General features: G+C 65.1%; 1 protein-coding gene across 1 annotated transcript; it reads left to right on the top strand.

Moving 5' to 3' along the window:
• Nucleotides 1–21: 21 nt before the first annotated feature.
• Nucleotides 22–641, top strand: LOC130588713 (TANK-binding kinase 1-binding protein 1-like; the record flags this gene model as incomplete). The annotated part of the gene is made up of 3 exons (XM_057389602.1): nucleotides 22–243; nucleotides 317–439; nucleotides 537–641. Coding segments are annotated over exons 1-3 (450 nt in total), but the record flags the coding sequence as incomplete, so codon positions are not given.
• Between the last annotated feature and the right edge of the window lie 244 nt (nucleotides 642–885).

Here is an 885-nt window from a genome sequence, read left to right as displayed (position 1 = left end):
CCCGCTGTCCCCAGGCAGGACATGGACTCCATGTTCGAGGACGACATCAGCATCCTGACGCAGGAGGCGCTGGGGCCGGACGAGGACTGGCTGGACAGCCCCAACACCGACCTGTCCGGGGAGATGTGCTCGGCCTCGCACTTCGCCCTCATCACCGCCTACGACGACATCAAGAACCGCCTGACGGGGCTGGAGAGGGAGAACTCCACGCTCAAGCGCCGCCTCAAGATGTACGAGGTCAAGGTGAGGGTTCGGGGGGCTCGGGGGGGCTCTGGGGCCGGGAGGGTCCCTCTGACCGCCCGGCCCGTGGCCGCAGTACCCCCTGATCGGCGAGTTCGGCGAGGAGCACATCTTCTCCCTCTACGAGGCCAAGGAGGCGTCGCTGCTCAAGAGCGAGAAAGCGTCGCTGCAGCAGCAGCTGAACCAATTCCAGCACGAGGTGAGCGGGGCCGGGGGCTCCGGGGGGATGGGGAGGGTCCCGGGGGGGCTGAGCGGGGTCCCCGAGCCCCCCGCCCATCCCCGGATCCCCCCGGCAGCTGCAGAAGAGCAAAGAGCGGGAGGAGCAGCTGGAGGAGATGATCCAGGCCTACGAGAAGCTTTGCGTGGAGAAGGCGGAGCTGGAGACGGAGCTGGGAGAGATGGTGGGTGCTGAGAGATGGAGGGGACAGCGGGGACCTCTCCCCTCCCTTCCCCTTCCCTTCCCAAACCTTCCCAAACCTTCCCTTCCCAAATCTTCCCTTCCCAAACCTTCCCTTCCCAGTGCTGTCCCCGTCCTTGGGGACACAGGGAGTGGCTGTGGATTCCCGCCCATATTTTGGTCACACTGCGGTTTCTGACCCTAAACCCAACCCTAACCCAACCCTAAACCCAACCCTAACCCAAACC

Source organism: Malurus melanocephalus, unplaced genomic scaffold, assembly GCF_030028575.1.
Source record: "Malurus melanocephalus ecotype Western Australia unplaced genomic scaffold, MMel_1.1 scaffold_10631, whole genome shotgun sequence".
Classification (NCBI taxonomy): domain Eukaryota; kingdom Metazoa; phylum Chordata; class Aves; order Passeriformes; family Maluridae; genus Malurus; species Malurus melanocephalus.
Note: the sequence above shows the minus strand (reverse complement) of the source record. Positions and strands in the feature narration are given on the sequence as shown.